The sequence below is a fragment of the Clarias gariepinus genome, chromosome 12 (assembly GCF_024256425.1).
Source record: "Clarias gariepinus isolate MV-2021 ecotype Netherlands chromosome 12, CGAR_prim_01v2, whole genome shotgun sequence".
Classification (NCBI taxonomy): Eukaryota; Metazoa; Chordata; class Actinopteri; order Siluriformes; family Clariidae; genus Clarias; species Clarias gariepinus.
Window position 1 is genome coordinate 22346338 of NC_071111.1, and position 20767 is coordinate 22367104.

The 20767-nt window shown below is 40.2% G+C and overlaps 1 protein-coding gene across 1 annotated transcript in view; it reads left to right on the forward strand.

The window, feature by feature from the left end:
• The window catches only part of syn3 (synapsin III), a 108286-nt gene that overhangs the window by 82037 nt on the left and 5482 nt on the right, over nucleotides 1-20767 (forward strand). The window contains exons 7-10 of the mRNA XM_053508452.1: nucleotides 3974-4036; nucleotides 12057-12199; nucleotides 14835-14909; nucleotides 15044-15146. Coding sequence (XP_053364427.1) covers nucleotides 3974-4036; nucleotides 12057-12199; nucleotides 14835-14909; nucleotides 15044-15146 — 384 coding nt within the window. The remainder of the gene's footprint in view (nucleotides 1-3973; nucleotides 4037-12056; nucleotides 12200-14834; nucleotides 14910-15043; nucleotides 15147-20767) is intronic.

Here is a 20767-nt window from a genome sequence, read left to right on the forward strand (position 1 = left end):
GCAGACAGGGTTCCATGATTTAAATGCTGGTCTATGCTGGTCTTTGCTGGTTAATACTGGTTTGTGTTGGTCTGATACTGGTTTGGCTGGTGAACCTGGAAGACCAGCATATCTACACTGTTGAAACCTTACCACCAGAATTGGTCTTGCTGGTCTGGTGCTGGTTTAACTGGTGAACCAGCATAACTGATGGAAGTCCAGCATATCCTGCTAAAAGTCCACCATAGACCAGAAAGATTTATATGCTGGTCTGTGCTGGTTAATACTGGTTAGTGCTGGTCTGATGCTGGTGAACCAGCATAACTGAGGGAAGACCAGCATATCTATGCTGATGAAACCTTACCACCAGCATTGGTCTCGCTGGGTAGTGATGATCTGGTGCGGGTTTAGTTGTTGAACCAGCATAACTGTACTGATAATTTTAGGAACAGGGGTAGCTCAGTGGATAAGGCATTGGACTACAGTTCGGAAGATCCCAGGTTCAAGCCTCACAACCACTAAGTTGCCACTGTTGAGCCCTTGAGCAAGGCCCTTAACCCTCAACTGCTCAGATGTATAATGAGATGAAATAATGTAAGTCGCTCTAGATAAGGGCGTCTGCCAAATGCCTAAATGTAGCAACCTACTTTTACTGGGCCACCAGCAAGGTTTGGGTAGTTTAAATTGGTTACCATTTTAGCTCATTATCTTGTATTTTGATAGCTGGTATTTTTAACCTACAGCCTTAATCGTTTGGGCCACCGTATGATATGCCCCATATTACAAACAGTATTAACGAACTTGAGGTAAAAATGTGAGAATTACTTAAAAACATCACTCACTCACTCATTATCTATACCGCTTTATCCTATTTACAGGGTTGTGAGGGGCCCGGAGTCTAGGGCTTAAGGCATGGTACACCCTGGATAGGACATACACGCTCACTAACACACTTCGGGCAACTTAGGGAAGCCAGTTAGTCTAATCTGCATGTCTGTGGACTGTGGGAGGAAACCGGAGTAGCCGGAGGAAACCCACCAACCCTCCCCGCACTTAAATCCAATCTGGTGGGAATCAAACCTGGACCCTGGAGGTGCCAGGCGACAGTGTTAACCGTTAAGCCGCCTCACTTGAAACCCTCCATCTGGAGTGATTATTATTTAATTATTTTGGCATTCCTGGGTGTAAAATTTTACAGAAAAAGAAAATAATAGAACGTAATAAAATAATATTCTAGCTTTCATCCTATCATGTATAACAGCTATCAATAGCAAGAACTCTAATGTTGTATAAACGTTGTAATATAGTTGGAACTGCGTTCACCGCGGGACGGCGTTGTTTTTGAAACTTACGATGACGTTAAGATAACGTTGAATGAACGACCCAAACACAACGTTGCAAAAACAACCTCAAAAACGAAAATGAAATTTTAACCCTAATTAGGAGCACTTATGCCAAATAGCATCCATTCTCACAACGCCCGACCATATCCATGCTCCCTGTCAAGTTTCTCACAGGGTTTAGAATTCCGATCTGAGATTGGGACAGAGACAACACAACAGTGCTGAACAAAACCTTGCTGTTTCGTTTGCTTTCAGAAATATGACCGTTAGGTTCATCTTAGACTCTAAATTGTCCGGTTTGGCTGCTTTCCAGTGTAATATTTTGGTAAATTGCTGTTGGCTGGTATGATTTGTGGTTCTCGTTGTTATATAAGCACATTTACTAGCCTAATCAGCATATTCCCTAGTGGACCAGTAGTAAGGACACAGTGTTCCTACCGCAGTAACTGGAATTCGAGTCCCACACAGTCCACGGGGTTGGTATTAAATTGTTTTGAAGTCGTTTGTGTTTCAGTACATTCGTTTAATGTATTCTCATCGTCGTGCAGTCAGTGTTGTTCTGACGTCATTTCATTAGTAATTCTTACTTTTAAAAACAACATACAGTATGCCAACTTCGTTTCAACATCTGTAACGTTGCCAAATTAACGTCACCACATCGTTTTTTGTCAGCCAAAAAAAATTCAGGCTGGGATGTGCTTACCCCAAGGCATGATGAGCAAGCCAAGTGCATCTTTTCTAAGTGCTGTGTCTCAAGACAGTGAAGCACACTTGGATAAATTAAAGATAGAAATACTAATATTTAAGCCAAGTTGAAGTCAATAGTAGTAATAATAATTATAATGAAAGCATATAATAATTTTCTAGTAAAAAAAAAACCATCAAAATCTTCAAAACAACCATAAAAAATTAAACATTCCATTTTTTTATTGTTTTTTTTATATATATATATATATATACTATTATTACTGTATCTATATAATATTAGCAATAACAAACTATTTGCAAAACTACAACATTTATGAATAGTGATTATTTACGTGTACATTGTGTGTATGTACTGTATAAGTTCTATCCTTTTATTACATCTTTTATGATTTTATTACAAGTTGGGGTATTGGAAAAAAAGAAGGGTTTTCCGATATTGCATATAAGCTGTAATGTTTTGATCTCATACATAAAATGCATTTAATATTTTTAAAGTTTGGACGCATCTTCTAACTCCATGGTCTTTCCTGATTTTTATTTCCTTCTACACTGTAAAACGATGCTGAAGGCGTCCAAAATATGTAATAATCTCAATTGCACAGTTGGTATTGAGATGTATCTGCTACTTCTGCTCTGTAAATTCTTCATAACGGCTCTAATCTGAGGTGCTGGTTGTTAATTGGTGATTTCTGAAGCTAAATAAACATCTCCTCTGCAGCAGAGGACCTAACCCTAAACCTAACCCTACATTTTGGTCTTGCTTTCCTGGGATGGTCTTCATGAGAGCCAGTTTCATCACGGTGTTCGATGGGTTTTGCAAACGATACACTTGACAAGACTGTTCTTACAAGAACTGATCCTGATGATACTGTCTTGAAATAACAACTGTTGTTGTTGTTGTTGTTTCTTAATTACTTGATGCCATATGGGTTATTTCATAGCTTCGAAATCTCTAGGATTGTCCTAGAATGTAGAAAATAAATCACAAAAAAAAAAAAAAACATTAAACTCTAAGGTGTGACTAAATCCTTGACTGGTGCTGTATGTCTCTATATCATATTCTTTTGAAAAGACAGAACAAGGTGCCTTCTACATACTGTATCTTCCAGCATCTTCAGTCAGTTCTTCACGATTGCACCGTTACACCTCATCATCTCTTCATTTTTTTGTATGCCTTTTGGTCATTAAAAGCAAAGCAGTAGCCATCCAGCCAAGATTTCTCTCCTACAGCTCATTACTCCTCAAAATAAACTCTTTAATGAAAATTCGGTCATCACAAACAACACATCAGGTGCACAATTAGGAATAGAGACATCTGTTTGATTTCTTCTTTATCTGCGGATTAAGATGTCTAGGTGGAATCGCTGGCGTGTAAGATTGATCTCTTAATTGATCCTCTGGGCTGCTTTGTTTTTACTAAGAGTCATATGTTGTATTTCATTCCCATTACATTAGATGCGATCTTTCCCCTTTCTCCAAAAACCCATCCCACATTTTGTGGTCTCCTCATCCTTTTTCCAGGAATTTTTCTTTTTGTGTCATGATAAAACCGACATTCTTCCTAAAATATCTCACTACCTAAACACCAGGTTTTTTTTTGTTCCCTCAATGGCTTCATTCATCAGCAGAGTCATGGAGTTTCTTCAAATTGTGCTGAGGTATTTCTGGCTTGAGGACTGGTGTGCGGCGAAGATGCAGAAGTATATAATAAAGTCTCGAAATAGACATACGATTACCGTTATGGATCTTGTGTGTGTGTGTGTTTGTGTATATTATGTGTGTGTGAGATCTGTGGTGATTCTTACCACTATGAGCTCAGAGGACAGTGACTTGCCTAAAACATGCAGCGTAGCCGCTCATATAAATGAATTACACTCTGGTCCAGCTGTTGTCTAATTGCAGTTTTCTCTGATGCGTGTTTATGTCTTTTTGTCTCCTCCCAGATGCCCACCCCGACATTTCCAGTTGTAGTGAAGATGGGGCACGCCCATGCAGGCATGGGAAAGGTAAGGATCATGTCTCCTAAACAGAAGCTCAGATTCACAGCATACTGTAGCATAGATCTACATTCTAGAACATTAAGTTCGGTTCAGCCTTTATTTGTCATACTGTATATACAGTACACAGTGAAATTCCTCTATTCTTTGCATATCCCAGCTTCATGTTAGTTGGCTGGGGTCAGAGCACAGAGTCAGCCGTTACACAGCAGTTAGGGTTAAAGGCCTTGCCCAAGGGCCAAAAAAAAGGAAATCTAGGGAAGCTGGGGCTCTAACTGATGATATATACCGTTCAGAGTAGGTTCACCTAATGCAGAGCCTCAACACATTAAGCCACCGCCACCCCAATAAAAAGTCGCTTAGAGATGCTGGGGATTAAACCCATCCTACTCTGTTTTACCCAGATGAGGATGGGTTCCCTGTTGAGTCTGGTTCCTCTTAAGGTTCCTTCTTATTGCCATCTCAGGGAGTTTTTAAAATGTACAACACCATCTGTTGAATTTTGAGATGAACTAATATAGAGATGTATAGACATAAATAAACGTAGGATCAGGTCATGGAAAGGGCTAATAAAAACTAACATGTGACCCAAACAGCTACTTAATCACAGCCATACAATAGTTGTATCTACAGTACCTAGACCAAACCTATCTACAGTACTTCCTAACAAGAATTACAGGTGTGTCATTTCATTTCATTTCATGCAGAGCTTGAAAGGCCCAAGTATGAAGCTCATTTATCATTCTCAGTCGTTATTCCTCAGTCACTTTAGAGAAAAGATAGAAAGGTCCACAGGGCGTCTGGTTCAGGGGTGGAATAAAATGCCGTTCTGCAAATTTGTTGTTCCAATTTGCGAATTAGAAATTGCCTTGTTTTTTCCAGCAGCATAGGGGGTATGGTGTAGAACTTCACATTAATACAAATACTTCTATTTAAAAACCATGTCCAGTTTCAGACCTCCATAAGAAATGTGAGGTAACACGGTGGGTTGGTGGTTAGCAATGTGGCCTCGCACCTTTGCGGTCGAGGGTTCGTTCCCCGCCTTGGGTCTGTTTGTTTTTCCTGTGCTTAGTAGGTTTCCTCCAGGTTGTCCAGTTTCCTTCCACAGCCCGAAGACATGCAGATATGGCTAATTGGTGTTCCCAAACTACCTGTAGTGTGTGTGTGGTTTGTGCATGTGTGCCCTGCGATTAATTGTCACCCTGTCCAGTGTATATCCTGCCTTCTGCCTAGGTTTCCTGGGATAGCCTCCAAGCTTCCTGCAACCCAGTAAAGGATAAGCAGTATAGATGCGATGATAAATGAATGAATAAATGACTATGGACATGTGTACTGGTCAGTAGTTCAGGCTTGCATACCATCCTTTTATAGGGTTAAAAAATCAGGAACTGATGTAAACATGGTGGGATTTGTCTGGGTTAGTTTTTGATCTGATGGCGTTGCCTTTGCTCATAAATCTCACAATCCTCCTGAACGCTCCTCAGTGATGTTCTGGAGGATGCCAGGAGGTTTGGCTCCTTGAACAGCTTACACCATGGACCAGGTGACCCAGCCAAGATCGTGGCTCGTATCCAAGTGGTATTCATCCTGGCTTGTAGGGACTGGTCTGATGGTATTGACCTTTACTGATTTAAATTGCAGTAGTCCTGGCCATCACTTTAATAACTAGAATACTCCAGCCCTTCTGGTGTGACCTGCTCTGGTGGTCTGGTCAGTCTTTGCCCTGGCTTGAAACCACCCTAAAACCACCTCCTGGAATCGCCCCAGTGCTTGGTCCATTTGTACTACTAATAAAGCCACTGGTCTTTTCAACAGCTGATTGATTTCAGCATTTTTGTTTCCTTATTGGTCATTGGCAGTATTATGGTTGCACGTATCCAGGGTCAGAGCTTCCCCGTTCTCTATGATGTTTACGAAATATTCTTGGCGCGCCAAATCGCACTTTAGAGTAATGCAGCCACTTGCTTGCGTCTGTGGGTCAAGCATTTAATCTGTTGCAATAGGCGGAGGATCAAGCTTTAGTTTTGGCAGCCTTGATGCCAGCTTTCAGCGCATTAACTGCTACTGTGCCACGTCCTGGAGTTTCACTCACATTGGTGGGCTATCAAGGTTGGCCTCTGTCAGCTGCTGTTTTTCCTTTCATCAAGCTTTGGTTACTTGTCCTAGTGGGATTTAGAGGCAGCATGCCTTCTTGCAGTGAAGGGGAGGTTATGTAGAAGGCAGAACTTTTTTTTCTTCTAGAGCATATAATTCATAGGTTTGACATTGTGTACCAAAGCTTGTGTAAGTGCCTGTCTTCACAGAGCAGGGTTTTACCATAACAGTTTTCTTAAGTGTTTGTGGGCACTTCTTAGTGATTTAGTGATTTAGGTTTCCACTGGAAGACGAAGGAAAAAGACTAGGACGAACGTGATGTTCTCTAGTAGAGACCTTTTATAGGCTAAACGTATGAGGTCATGGTCACAAGTTTGCTATTAGTATTCAGTTAGGAAATGAACACATGGGAAAACTCCGCTTGTGCCGTAAGGAAACCGCCCTGCTGGGCCAGAACGTAATGAAGTACAACTTTTTTTTAGGGAGAGAGAGAGAGAGAGACGGCTGCAAGGGTGCAGGATAATAAATCACTGAGGCACCTTACCAAAAATGATTTAGAAAGAATCAATGCAAAGTTATTATAATTGATCACCTTCATTCTGTTGTGAAACCTTGCCATCCTGATATGATCTAAATCGATGTAGAAATGATTATGTCCTCTTATGCGCTGCCTTATGTATCTCAGTAAGGCGTTAGACAAGGACGAGAGCATCAATGCTCTTTAATATACATAGATTTTTTTAAACTCCACTGAAGGCACTGCTGTCAAGGCGTTACAGTATTATTTAGAACATTTTCACACCCAGCTGCCCTTAAAGCTCAGAACATTTCAGCCATTATTATTTTTATTAATATTATTTTTTTAATAAGCATATATAGGGCTCAGTATTGTGCAGTGTAGACTGATATAGCCTTCAAAATAGGCAGGATGAAATGAATTTTAGTTCATTTTAATCAACTATACAAATACGACTGAGCAAAAAAAGCTAAAAACAAAGAAATAGAACAGATACGCATGGGTTTTTAATGTTGTTTTCTATGACCAATGTGCTCATTTTGTGAGTTCTGCATTTTGGCAACTTCAACTATTATAAAAGTACAGTAGAATCTTGGATTTTAAGCATAATTCCTTCTGTAAGCAGGGCTCGTATTCCAAAACACTCGTAAACCAAAGATACTTTTTCCATAAGAAATAATGAAAACTCAAATTATTCGTTCCACAGCCCCAAAAAATAAATACATATAAATAATTAACACAAAATATATAAAGTAAAAATGAAACGAAATCACTTGCACTTTACCTTAAAAAAAAGTGTTTCCGTTTATGCGCGCAGACGCTGTGTGTGTGTTTCTCTCTCTTACGATGCGGAGTGTGTGCGCGTGTAATTTGACACCGTGCCGGTTCACACACACTCTCTCTCTCACACGTGGTCACAGTGTTATAGTAAACAGTACACGCGTGCACGGATGTTGATCATACCAGTGAGAGACGCGCACTAAGACCCAGCAGGGGAGACGATTACCCGCAATTCTGCAGCACAAGAGAGAGAAAAACTGTTGGCTCAGTTGTAATCATGTGAAGCTCGGCATCAAAACAAGAAGCACATGCGTGATACAAGATACTCGGTACTCATAAACCAAGACTTGCTCGTTTTTCAAAAATTTTTATTAAAAAATTTTTGCTCGTCTTGCGGAACACTCACAAACCGCGTTACTTGCAATCTGAGGTTTCACTGTAGTAATGATTTTCATTCTACCTAACATATCCAAAAAACCTGAAATACACAGTTTGAAGTCTGAAGCCTCCCCATTAACATACACTACACCAGCAAAGTTTCCATATATATTTTTTAATCGTCATTGACCAATGTTTTTTTTATGATTTTTTATTAAAGCGTTCAGTGCATACTTGTATACACTGAACAGGGTGATAACCAATCGCAGGGCACACATGCACAAATCACACACTACAGGTAGTTTGGGAAAACCAATTAGCCTTATCTGCATGTCTTTAGGCTGTGGAAGGAAACTGGACAACCTGAAGGAAACCCACTAAGCACAGGAAAAACAAACAGACCAAAGGCGGGAAACGAACCCTAGACCTTGGAGGTGCCACCAACCCACCATGTTACATCACAGGCCTTTTGGATCAGGACATTATTCGCCTGGAAAAGACTATTATAAAATGTTTCCATGGCTGTAAATCAGCAGCTATGGATTTTTGTACCACTTAACTTTCAAACATGAAATATTGTCTATTTTGCATTGCAAAAAGCATCAGCAAAAAAAAGTTAACGTGACGGTGGAAAAAAGTATGAGTTAAAAGAAAGTAACAGCTTATATAACCGACCACTTTTTTACACACAAAAAGAAATGCAGTAAAAGCTGATGAGTTTAAAAAAAATGAAAAAGTGAGTGTGACAATTCAGAGTTTCCAGAAGTATTGTGGCAAAATTCTCCAGTAAAACGTACCATAAATAAAATGTTCCTTTAAAACTGCACAAAGACTACAATTTTATTTTTAAAAAGCCATTCTTTGCTGACTTTTTTTCAGTCTAGCACGTTCTGCTTTATTATTTTAACACGTCTTTCTTTAAAGCATGGTTTTGCCCCCTACTGTATATTTATCTTTGTAATAAAGGCTTGGTGCCGGCTCAGGCGGTTTAGGGCCCTTGTTGCTGATGACGGAGGGCTGGGGAATTGTGGCTCTCCGCCACTGCCAGGTTGTCACTTTCTGTTGGCCCCTCGGACACGGCCCTTAACCCTGTGCCTATGCACAATCACTCGGCCATTGCTGGTCCCAATGCCACATGAGAAGGAGGAAGGGTTGGGCGTCAGTCTAGCAACCAGAACTCGTAAAAACCGCCATCACTATAGAAATGACGGAACCTTTTTCCCTGATGTCCTCAACGACACGGCAGGAACAGAAAAATAAAATAAAAAAAGGGTTGATGCAGTGTAACTTTACAATAACATCTCCCTTCCTGTGTAATTATGGACAGAATGTTCTTGCTGACACAAGGATTACATCCTATACTAACAGTCTCACTTATCTCTTGAATCAGTGTTCTTCTGTTGTTCGTTTCTTATTGCACTAATACCCTAGCACCACAGTCAGTAAATGATCTTTTTGTATCCCAGTGAAAGTTTCATTTGCTCTGCTCAGAATCTTGATAAAAGCGTTAAAAGCGGTGCAGACGCTAATTTTAGTGTCGATGTCTGTTTGTTGAGAATAAGGTGTAGGCTATTTACTGTTATTATCTAAATAAGGTTATTTACCCCAAGAACAATAAGGAATATTTTATTTTTCAGCAGCAAAAGAGCAAAAACTATATATTACACTATACAATACTACACTATACTATACTACACTATACTATACTATACTGTATTATACTATACTGTACTATACTATACCGTACTGTACTATACTATACTACACTATATTGTACTATACTGTACTACACTATACTATACTATACTATACTATACCGTACTGTACTATACTATACTACACTATACTGTACTATACTATACTACACAACACTATACTGTACTATACTACACTATACTGTACCGTACTGTACTATACTATACTACACTATACTATACCGTACTGTACTATACTATTCTATACTATACTATACCGTACTGTACTATACTATACTACACTATATTGTACTATACTGTACTACACTATACTGTACTATACTATACTGTACTATACTATACCATACTGTACTATACTATACTACACTACACTATACTGTACTATACTATACTACACAACACTATACTGTACTATACTGTACTATACTGTACCGTACTGTACTATACTATACTACACTATACTATACCGTACTGTACTATACTATTCTATACTATACTATACTGTACTATACTGTACTGTACTGTACTGTATATAAACTACTGCTTATTATGTATCTCACTCTTAGATGCTATTTTACTTAAGCTTGACATGAAAATGATATAGATTATATCCGACAGCAATAAAAAAAAACCCACCATGACAATTTTCTACATGTTGCTATTGCACGCTTATGCAAAAAAATATATTTAATGCTCATTGTGGTTAATATTATCATTTGAAATTTGATCGCACAAAGTCCACACCTCTATAGAGTACATGCCTGCAGCTGGTGTGTACAGTATGTGTGAATGTGTGTGTGTGTGTGTGTGTGTGTGTGTACTGTACATGCACTAATGTCTGTTTACATTGGTCTGTGTATCAGACAGCCGCAGAGGGTGTGGAGTTTTAACGTTTATGATCTCAGTCCAAATGTCCCTGATGGCAGGGAGGGGGGGACGTTTAGGGAATTTCCATTTCAGACCTTTCTAGAATTGGCAGATTTGAGTATTGTCTAATCCTTTTCTTTAGCATTGTAACTACAAACCTCATTTTAATCATTATTCAATATTAATCTAGTCTATCTATATGTAGTAAACATTAACTGTAATAAGTATGTGAATTTTATCTCATAAAGGTTTTTCAACTCTTCTAAACTTTCACCTTTAACTCTTTTGTTTAACAAGCTTGGTTTCCTAGTGTGCCAGCCAAACGGCAAACTTTCCTTCACGCAAGCACGCCCTTACCTGAGCACATCCTTCACATTCTTTAGAGCGAAAATACCTGCACTTGACCTCATTGACCCGATCATGGTTCATGATTCACTACGGAAACAACAGAGAGGAATGGGAAATCCTCCGGAGGCGGTTCATTTAAATTCGGCACTAATGTATTTTTGTCATTAGAATGCGCTGAGAATGTTTTAAGAATGCATTTCAGGTGTGTGTTAAATTTTTTTTTTCATTTTAGAAGGTTCTGTATTAAGCAAAGAAACTAACAAAGGAAATTTCTGAAATGACTGGAATTAAGGGATGAACTGCCCAACACATTAAAACTGGAAGGATTGTGCTGAACCATTAACTTTGTGGAAGATCATGTGACCATTCATGTAAACCCTTCATCATAAAAAAAATACACATTAGAAATCGGAGCTGTGTTTAATATTGATTGGACTTCAGAGCAATAGAAAAAGGTCATGTGGTCTGATGAGTCCTGATTAACCCTATTCCAGAGCGATGGTGCGTCAGGGTAAGAAGGGAAGCACATGAAGCGATGCACCCATCATGCATAGTGTCCACTGTACAAGTCTCTGGAGACAGTGTTATGATCTGGTGTTGCTTCAGTTGCTCAGGTCTAGACTCAAGCAATGTTATGTGGCAACAAAATAAAGTCAGCTGACGACCTGAATGCACTGAATGACCAGGTTATCACATCTACAGTATGAATGTATTCTTCCCTGATGGCACGGGTATATGGCCAGGAGTGTGAAAGAGTGGTTCTGGGAGCATGAGGAATCATTTTCACACAGCGAAATTCGGTTGAAATTGTACAGTGTGATTTTATATCGGCCAGGTCGTCTATCAGATGTATGCTACTGTACAACCACTTTTTAAAAAGCCTGATAAAGTATGTTCTGATAAACTTCACAATTTCAACTACAATCCTAAGTTTCCTAAATCGTGCACCTAAAATACACAGGCTTAAGCCAAAGCTCTTAAAGTGGTTCTCTTTAAAAATATATGAATAGTCCACCTTATTTACATCTGTTTCAGCCATCTGTTTTTATACAGTATTTATATATCTAAATATGTTCTAGTTTTCTGCTTGAGCAAATTTGACCTCCCTGCGGCATACAGTAGTTTTCATTTTACAGGCTCTATTTATTATGATTTCCTTTTTTTTATAGCCTTAGTTTTATACATCAGCATGCGCTTTTGATTTTAATATTTCACGGTTTGATGCTTTTACTAGATTCGCTTGCCAGATCCCATGCTGTGTCCTTGCATACGTTTCATAGCTACTGTACAAACCAGCGTTTGCTTACAGTACATTTCCCCTGATTTCTAGATAAAGGTGGAGAACGCGACCGACTTCCAGGACATCACCAGCGTGGTGGCTCTCGCCAAGACGTACGCGACAGCCGAGCCTTTTGTCGAATCCAAGTACGACATCCGGATCCAGAAAATTGGCAACAACTACAAAGCCTACATGTAAGGACTGGTTTGTTAACGCCGTAGGTGTTTATGCATGTGTGTGTGTGTGTGTGTGTGCGCGTGAGTATGTACTGTAAGTGCCTGTTAGCGATGCTCTTACATTTCATCTTGCGTGGTACTGTATGTTTATTCAAGTTCACGACGGAACGAGAATATCCAAACCATAGCTGATTCACTTGCCGAAATTGTAGCTTAGAGTGTAAGTCCTGTACATGGGAATTATCTTGAGGTATAAAACCTCAGACTTTATAGAGACAGATACGCAGATAACAAGCCCGTGTGTGTGTGTGTCAGCACATGACCATGAGAATGGCACAGCACACGTTTACTGAATAAGCATGACAAGATCACTGCGGCCGCTGTAACACAGGACTCGACTCTCCCAGCGCTGCACCCTGCTGTGGTATCCTCCGAGGGGAAACCGTGGCGTCTCCATGGGCCCGTCCTAACCATTATGTGGCTAGCCTCAGCACCCAAAGTCGCCAGCGGTGTGGCACTGGACAGTTGCTTTCCGACATACATTCCCGTTCCTGTCTCGCGCTCTTGTTGACCGCTTTAAGTGTTAGTTAGCCTTAGAAGTTGCCTGCAGTTTTCCAGTTCGGTGCACCTTCGACAACTGTTTTGGACATCCTAAGACGGGGAATGATTTGTTTTGTTTTCTATATATATATATAAATCTATACATACCATATGAGTTATGGTCATGTGCTTAGACAATTTACCTGCTTGTACAGTGTTGTTAGTTTGAAGTTGCACAAAACAATCCAGTATTTTAAGATCGGACCGAACTCACAGATTTTTGTATCGCTTCCCTGCAAAGCATAAGGATTACTCTCTGCCATCCACTATCCCTCCGCTGTCCCTTCTGTCCCCAACTTCTCCTAAACCATTTACGAAAATACACACAGTGTATGTTCTCTGTACTGCGGTTCTGTGCAAATGTTCAAGTGTGGTTGGTTTTTGGTGTGCTCCAACACGTGTGAAGGAAAACATGGCAAGTTCAATCAGTTGAGTCCTATGTGGGGTTCTGGTTGAGTTGGAGACGCTTCATGATCTTCCTGGCTTTGGTCCAGCACCGCTTACTGTAGATCGAGTGCAGGTCCGGGAACTCGGTACAGATGATCCGCTCAGCTAATCAGATGATAAAAACATTATTCTCACTTTGCTTTCGGGATACCCTTTGTGTTTCTGTTTTGTAAAGTAGGTTTTCACGAAAAAAATGGTTAACTTAAGCTCTATATCGTATATAAGATGTAATTTTGTGTGTAATACTGAAGGATGTCCGAAAAGAGATGTTGTTCACCCAGTGCAGACGGACCCACAAGCCATATTTTTATCCTCCTATCTTTTTATATTTTTATACCTCTCAGTTTATAATGACATTTTGCACGTCCTGTAAATCCTGTTTAATTTATATATTTATAATTCTATTTTAATTTATATTTTAAAATTCTATTTTATTTTAGATATTTGTAATTCTATTTTAATTTATATTTTAAAATTGTGTTTTATTTTAGATATTTGTAATTCTATTTTAATTTATATATTTAAATTACATTTTAATTTTTTATATTTTTTTATCTATTTTAATTCTATTTTATTTTGTAACTGTAAATTCTTAATCCAACATTTTTTTTATTCTTTTTTCATCTTTTTTAGTTTTAATTAGAAATGATTTCTTTGTGTTCTTTAGTGCCATTTCCCTTTTTTTGTAGCGAAATCTTTCTACTCTATTCTATCTTCCCATTTTAGGTCACAGACTGTCGTGTAATCGTTTCACTTCATATCATAAAAGACATAAAATTTGAATTCGAATTTGCAAATTTGCCAGGCTGGACTTTATTTATATGAAACATAATAATGAACAGGTGATTGCCAACCTGGAGATCAGCAAACAACATGAACCAGGGAGGAACCCATGAGGCAGCACAGCGGCTTAGTGGTTAGCAACCTTGCACCGCTAGGGCCTGGGTTCGATTCCCACCTCAGGTCTGTGTGCACACGTTCTCCCCGTGCTTGGTGGGTTTCCTCCCACAGTCCAAAGACATGCAGATTAGGTTACTTGGCATTCCCAAATTGCCTGTTGTATGTGTCCTGCAATGAATTGGCACCCTGTCCAGGGTGTACCCCACCTCCTGAGATAGGCTCCAGGGCCCCTGCAATCCTCTATACAGGATAAAGCCGTATAGACGATGAGTGAGTGAAAAAAACATGGCAGCAGAAGAGAATAATAAGGCATGTGCATGTTGTAATAGTTGTACCACGTGTGTACAGTCAGTTATTTGGTGAACATGACTGGCTGGTTGTCTGCGATCTGGTTGTAGCTTATAGACCAGATTATGAACTGATTCAAATTAGGTAAACATGTTTTTTTAATGAACTTATAATGTGTAATATATAACATTTCATAGCACAATGTTTGTGAAAACTGATAGCAGACCCAGCGATCGCTCAACTTCTTCACTTCCACACCAGCTCGCTTCAGTGCTTACAGTATACGTGTGATCAATGCCCCTGTTGATAGCAGGTTTAGAATTCCACAAAAGACCCAAAAAGAACTAAAGAGTGATGAAAACGTTATCAAGAGTTTACTTTATCTTGTTGTTTTTTCTCTGTCTTGTCCCTTTTGTAGGAGAACCTCTATTTCCGGCAACTGGAAGGCCAACACCGGTTCTGCTATGCTGGAGCAGATCGCCATGACAGATAGGTGTGTCTGAGCATGTGTGAGATAAACGTCTTCGTCTGATGATGATGATGATGATGATGAAGTTTAATAGATTATACTGTACATATAATACACTATTTTTCTTATATCTGAAGATTTAACCTTTTTTTTTAAAGGTATCGCCTGTGGGTGGATTCATGTGCTGAGATGTTTGGAGGTTTGGATATCTGCGCCGTGAAGGCTGTACACGGAAAAGACGGCAAAGATTACATCATAGAGGTACGTTGACTTTCCGCACTGTTTGTTCCTGGTTAAAAAAAAATAATGATAAAAGCAGCAGGCCGGACTCCAAGGTCAGTAAAAGTTGTGCACATGTTCCTGCAGTGTGTGTGGCTCATATCTTTAGAGCTTTAGTCTTGTTTTGTCTGTATTTAAGTATGTTGACATTTATCTCCTCGGTTTAGCCAAAACAAGCAAGCAAAGTGGCATTGGGACAGAGTTTGTCTCGGATGCTCTGCCGCGGACTGAAACCAGACTCGGTGATATGCTATTAGTTGGGTGGATCAGGTCTGATTCAGAATCGAGAAATTCAGTGAACAAAAGCCGTAAAATGAAACTCCTGTCTCATGACCTGTTGCACTTTGCCTGTGGAGTCTGTTCATGATCAAAAAAAAAAAAAAAACACCTCTATCTGCTTTGATGTGATGATCATTTTTCACTTGAGTCACACAGAATTTTGGCATTCGTGTTACTGTGTAACTGATTCGCGTCTCTCACAAGTGCAGCCATTTGTGATTCGTGGCTTCAAGTCAGTATTAAGTAATGCACAGGCTTGGGTCCAGCCAACTCTTTCAGAATTCCTATCATAAAAAAAATATACATATGTTTAGACTAGAGAGATGATGGAGGAAATGATAGGAGCGGAGTGGGTCACGGCAAGTTGATAATAAAAAATAAATAAATAAATAAAAAAAACTCAGCAAAAAAGATGTTTAGATTAGGTACAGGATGTTCAGGAGAGCCAGACATAGGAAGCGCCAACAAAGAGATGATGATGTTGGGAAAAGCAATGGCGTAAGTCGTGCGTCTGCACATTGCCGCTTTTTTTAGTTATTTATTTTTTTATAGCGTCTGGAAATTCCTTACTCATCATTTGCATGTTTAATCAGAGGTTGTCAGGTGTTTTAAGGCACAGGCAGATGCATTTATTGAAGAATATATGAAATAAATTTTAAAAAAGCAAATAAAAAAATCACTACCTACAGTAGACATGCGTTAAGCCTGACGGGCGCAAGGCCAAAGGAGGAAAGAGTAATAAGATTTAGTATTCGAGTAAAAGTATTGTGAAATTCTACTGAAGTACAAGTAAAGTTACGGTATAAAAATCTACTCAAGTAAAAGTAAAAGTAGCTGGTTAAGTAAGTAAGTTAGTTAAGTTACTTTCTTTAACAGCGGGAGTGTGATGGGGGATTCTGGTGTAGTTTTAAAAAGACAAGCGGATATAAATCTCAAACTATTATTATTATTTTTTTTATAAATATCAAACTGGTTGTTTTTCTTGAAATCAAAGTGGTGGCTTACTGTAAATATGGCCAGGTTCTTGCTTCCTAAGAATTTAATCCCATTTTACTTTCAGCTGGGTCTGCACCACTGGCATGTGTTTTGTCCGTCTCCATCGTCCTTGTGAGTTTAGCGCGTTTACTCTCCACGCCCATCAATCAATCAGTGCAGTGGTTTTCGGGGTACAATTTCTTTCCTTCCCTATTGCATTTTTATTCATTTATTTTTCACCTAGTAGAGAATTTGATTTAAAATGTAGCAAAGTGCAATACTTCAAACAAAACTTGGGAACACTCAATGTGAGGTGTGAACTCAACATGGGTGGAGTATCAGTCCATCACAGATTACTGCACACACAAACACACACACAAACACACACACATTGACCTGCTCATTCACGCCTAGGCGTAATTTTTAGAATCAACAATCGACTTTTAGGGCAGATGGGAGGAAACTGGAGAAACCAGTAAGAATCATTTCTTATCATAATTTGATATTATTAATACCAACATTTCACTAGTGCTTGGATACCATCATGCCAAAAAGCTTTCTCAGTACATCGGAGCCATGATCGGCTGCCTGTATCCTGTCTGGCCTCCCAGGAACTCCTTGAATAGCCCAAACATGAGGGAAATGGCAAATGAATTATAAAATTTATCTTTATTTTAGTGGCCTTAATTTCTTTTTATTTGTTCCAATCTCCGCCCGGATCGTCATTAACAGACATACGGTGCAAACGTTTCAAAGAAAATCATACAATCCTAGTGGAGGTGGCTTGGAGTCCACAGCAGTCGTTCCTGTGAACATTTAGTGATTGGAACACCTGATAACTTGTTACCAGCTTACAGAAGAGAACCTTACACACAATCATTCACCAACACCACATTACAGGACCTCGTCTGGGAGTTATTACCCCATCCCCCGTACTGTCCTGACCTCTTTCTAAGCCATATCAACATGTTCAGGTCATTAAAGGAGTTCCTGGGAGGCCAGCATTTCAGATGTGAAGCAGGCAGTCTTATCATGGCTCTGAGAAAACTTTTAACCTTGATGGTATTCAATCTCTAGTGAAACACTGGGATAAGTGCCTTAGTGTAGCAGGGGATTAGATCGAGAAATATGTACAGGGAGGTTTTACTCTGGTCCTGGTTTGACTTGAACACCTTCATAGGTATAATAAAGTTTTGATTTATATTTATTAACAGTGTTAGGAGCTGATGAGTCCCAGCAGGATCATGTTGGAGATTTAGTGTTTGGTGTCAGTGCTGAGTTTGGAGAGAATTATTTTTTAAGTGTATTTTCCTCCAGACTACAAACAGTAACACTGAGGAAGCTTGTACTGTAAATCATACGATTACTTCTGTGTGACTCCAGTCTTTCTCAGGAGCGGTCGCTATTCGAGTTTAATCGTTCCCAAAGGACTTGAGTGAAGTACTGTGCTGGAGCGTGACAATGTTCAGGAATACTCTCTCCCGACCAATCAGATTCAACTCTGTGGTTATAATAAATAACAATCATAACCCTTTGACCCACAGCCTTGTGGCGTTAGGGAACTGTTTGTTGTAATGACAATGTCTACAGAAGGAAACCCGATAAACTCCTCTCTGGCCCGCTGATAATCTGAAGGGCAGACGGCTGAAGTCACTCAGGCCCTGTGTGTAAGAACAACACTCCAGCAGCACTTCTGCGAATCCTGGCATTCTGAAAGGTTATTTATAACCCCACAGCACAGTGATGTGCGCTCACCGTAGGCCACATCTGTGCAAATGAGCAGATACCGCTCTGTATATTTTCTCTTGTCGTAATGACCTCACGAGAACCAGATCGGTCACATGGCTGCATTCACGATGGTCCAGGGCCGATAGGAATCTCAGCCTGCCTCGGCTCGGAGGTGAGGTAATGACAGCAGATAGCTCAATTCGGTCATTTCTGGTTCGGTCATTTTCAGTAGTAGTAAGGACTACGACTTCGTGTGAAACACTTAGTCTTATCTATTCCCAGGAAGCCCAGTGCGTGATTATGGGGAGCGACCATGATAAAAGTGGATACAGTACATAAAACAGTTAATCAGTAATTTTGTTTTTATTAGTTGTGGCACAGTGTACGGGGTACGGCAGTGTCAGGGTCAGGGCTCCTGGTTCGACCCTGAGCTCCTGTGTGGAATTTCGGTCCATTTTTTTCTCTCTCCGGGATTCTCCGGCTTCCTGTTGTACGTCTTGTACCGGAAAACATGCTTCTAAGTAATTTGCTCTTAAGTGGAAACGATTATGTACAGAGTGTGCTGAGAGGAACTGGGAGCCCAACATGAGCCCCGCGTGCGTTCCTGCCTTTTCCGCAGGTTGGCGACAAGATATCCGTCCATTTTCAAGGATCAGGAGTTGCACCAAAGCTCCTCGGCCCGAGATCGTCATCCACAGATGTACAGCCTTTTTTAAAAACGTTTGCACCGTAGTGTGCTCGAAGGCTCCTGCAAAAGTCAATGGGTTTCACGGCTTCATTCACAAGAAGTCCAGATTTGAACACCCCACCCTTCTTATATACAAGCTATCTATACCACATTCCACTCTGGAACTCGTTCCTGGTTTCAGTTTGAATGCGTCTTTAGGAATGATTTGCAGGCGTCCTGCTGTGTCAGACATTCCATTCTGTTGCAACCCTGCATGATCCTGATGTGTAGGTTAGATGTTAATCCTATTAACACTCTGTGAGCACTGGGTTCACTCCAGACCTACACACTCTCATCGCTACATGCCTTTCCTGTTAGTTTCATTGTGGTTATTGAATAATTGCGTAGATAATGAATAATATGCCGCAATACAAGTAAGCGAAGAATAAAGCCAGGACTTTATAATCAAGAAATTTATCTTTTTATACTTAAAAAACTTTTTAACAGGTATGATTTATTATTATACTATGTTCTGTATAACGGACGGCTGCCAGTTGTTGGACGATATCGCAAGACTATATTTGGACATACTGATGTTCTTTTTGTTTTGTTTTTTTATTGTAGGCGGGTCAACAAAGATTAAATTGACACTTTGTGTCACTAAAAACGATGTCCTTACTTAGACATCCATTTCTACCCAGAAAAGCAGGAATTCCTTTCACTTTAGTCAGAACTTAATGTTAATTTTTTTTCCAACTTCTGGACGTGACAGGAAGCCCTGGTCTCCAGGGAGCTGGTGACGCAGCACATTCCAGATCCGAACTCTTCCTCAGTGGGAGGCGGTGAACTAGGTGAAGCTTTATGATAGGAATGTGTAGTATGTACTGTAACTGCAAGCATATGTATCCTATCTTTTTAAGGGTTCTCTGGTTTCTTCTTACCTCTGAAACGACTGGCCCTAGGCATGCACCGAGTCGAGCTGGCATGGAATCCGGGGTGTGTTCATGCTCGCTTACACCTGGAATGGTTATGGGTCCAGTGATCAGGATAAAGCCTTCCTGAGTCTGAATGCAAAGGAAAGCAAAATCTTTAACCCTTGATTAGGTGATGAAGAGCCACCTTTGGTAACCGTGTCAGTGGTAGCATCAGGACCTCAAGAAAAAAACACATATTTGTAGAAAATACATTGTTGTTACTTTGTCGGCTGATCCCATCAAGGGTGGTTAGCACTGTTGAACCTTGCACCTCCAGGGTCCGGGTTTGAGTCCCGGCCAGATTTGATTCCCGTCTCAGTGTGCATGGAGTTTGCATGTTTCCCCCGTGCTTGGTGCGTTTCCTCCGGGTACCCCGGTTTCCTCCCACAGTCCAAAGACATGCAGATCAGGCTGATTGGCGTTCCAAAATTGGCCGTAATGTGTGTCCAGGATGTATCCCTAAGGTTTCTGGGATAGGCTCCAGGCCCCCCACAACCCTGAATACAGGAAAAGTGGTATAGATAATAAGCGAGTGACTGATTATCTCATAAGGACTTTTTTAATCAAACCTCAAAACGAATGAATAGATATGAACTTGAAATAAAAAAACTAAAGGAACCATCGAGAGAAATAAAAAATTGTAGTCAATGGAAGCAATTACATTTATGACACCTCCGCCTGATGATGCAACAAGAAAACCCTTTTTTTGTTTGTTTTTATTCTCTACCTTTATGATTTACAGGACACCGGGCCGTGACGCGTAGGCCCCGTGTCTGTGTTTAAATGTTAGTAGGCAACAGAGAAAACATTACATGCCGCTGATGAAAACCACCCCGCGTCCAGCATCCAGCAGGATGATCTAACCTCGTCGTCTGCTGAATCACTCCGAGCCAGTAAATTACAGGGGGGCGTGTGCTGTGACAGCGGGATGGAAACGGCTGGCGTTTGAAGTGTCTGCCCAGGCAGCGGCTGCTCGGTGG